Below are 971 nucleotides of genomic sequence, written 5' to 3' on the forward strand. Positions count from 1 at the left end.
CCTCCCTTTAGCACCCACAGCCAGGCACACACCAAACACACACACCAGGATCTTTCCCAGGGGTCAGGGCACAGCTCCCCACTCCCACAGGGCTCCACACACCAGCAGCTGGTAATGGGTAGGACAAATAGGAAAGAAAAAGGCAGAACAAAAGAGCTTGCTGGGAGTTTTCTCAGYTCTGCACAACTTGTTTTCCACACTGAACAGGAATTGGAGGTTCAGGGACACAGCTCTGGCCTTGCTGCTCTCATCCTCCAGGGCAGCCCCATGACCTCCCCATTACAACAAACTCCACAAACTGATCTGAAAACAATTCCTCTGCCCTTCCTCTCCCCACCTGGAAACTCTAAGGAATGGATTAAAACTCAAATTAAAACAAGGCACAGTTCTCCCAGCTCAAACAGCCGGACCTAACAACCCCAAAACCATCTCAAAGGGGATGAACATCCCCAGGAAACTCAACTCTTCAACAACTCAGTGGGGTGCAGGGAGAGTCCTTTTTTTTTTTTTTTACGTGCTGGTTTGAAATCAAAATCTCTTTATCCTACCTGGTCCCACAAGGCTGCGGCCACTTGGTCTATTACTGCTCCCAGTTCTCTGTACTCCCCAGAGTATCTGATATAAGCCCAGGTACAGAGTGTGATAAGTGTCAAGCCCAGAATCATGTTGCACAGGCTGGCTATGATGTCCAAGCCAACGAAGCCGGTGACGCCGGCCAGGACGTAGGTGATGAAGATGACGACGAAGAGCGTGGCCGGGGTGCGGGCAGCATGGAAGATGTTTTTGCTGTCGTTGTGCTTGATGTATTGGATGTACAGCTCATCGATCTCTGCCTCCAGCTGCTGCAGGTAACGTCGGCTGAACTCCTCCCCTCCCATTTTCTTGACGCCGCGGAAAAGCCGCACGGCCTCCTCCTTGAGATCTGTGTGCTTGGCTTGCAGGTCGCTGGGAGCAAGGAAGGGCTTGTCCCC

At 52.1% G+C, this 971-nt stretch overlaps 1 protein-coding gene across 2 annotated transcripts in view; it reads right to left on the minus strand.

The window, feature by feature from the left end:
• The window catches only part of ATL1 (atlastin GTPase 1), a 17,945-nt gene that overhangs the window by 4,544 nt on the left and 12,430 nt on the right, over nt 1-971 (minus strand). For both annotated transcript variants that reach the window (XM_057384013.1, XM_057384012.1), the window contains exon 11: nt 549-962. In XM_057384013.1, the coding sequence (XP_057239996.1) occupies nt 549-962 (414 nt within the window). The remainder of the gene's footprint in view (nt 1-548; nt 963-971) is intronic.

Source organism: Malurus melanocephalus, unplaced genomic scaffold (genome assembly GCF_030028575.1).
Source record: "Malurus melanocephalus ecotype Western Australia unplaced genomic scaffold, MMel_1.1 scaffold_675, whole genome shotgun sequence".
NCBI lineage: Eukaryota > Metazoa > Chordata > Aves > Passeriformes > Maluridae > Malurus > Malurus melanocephalus.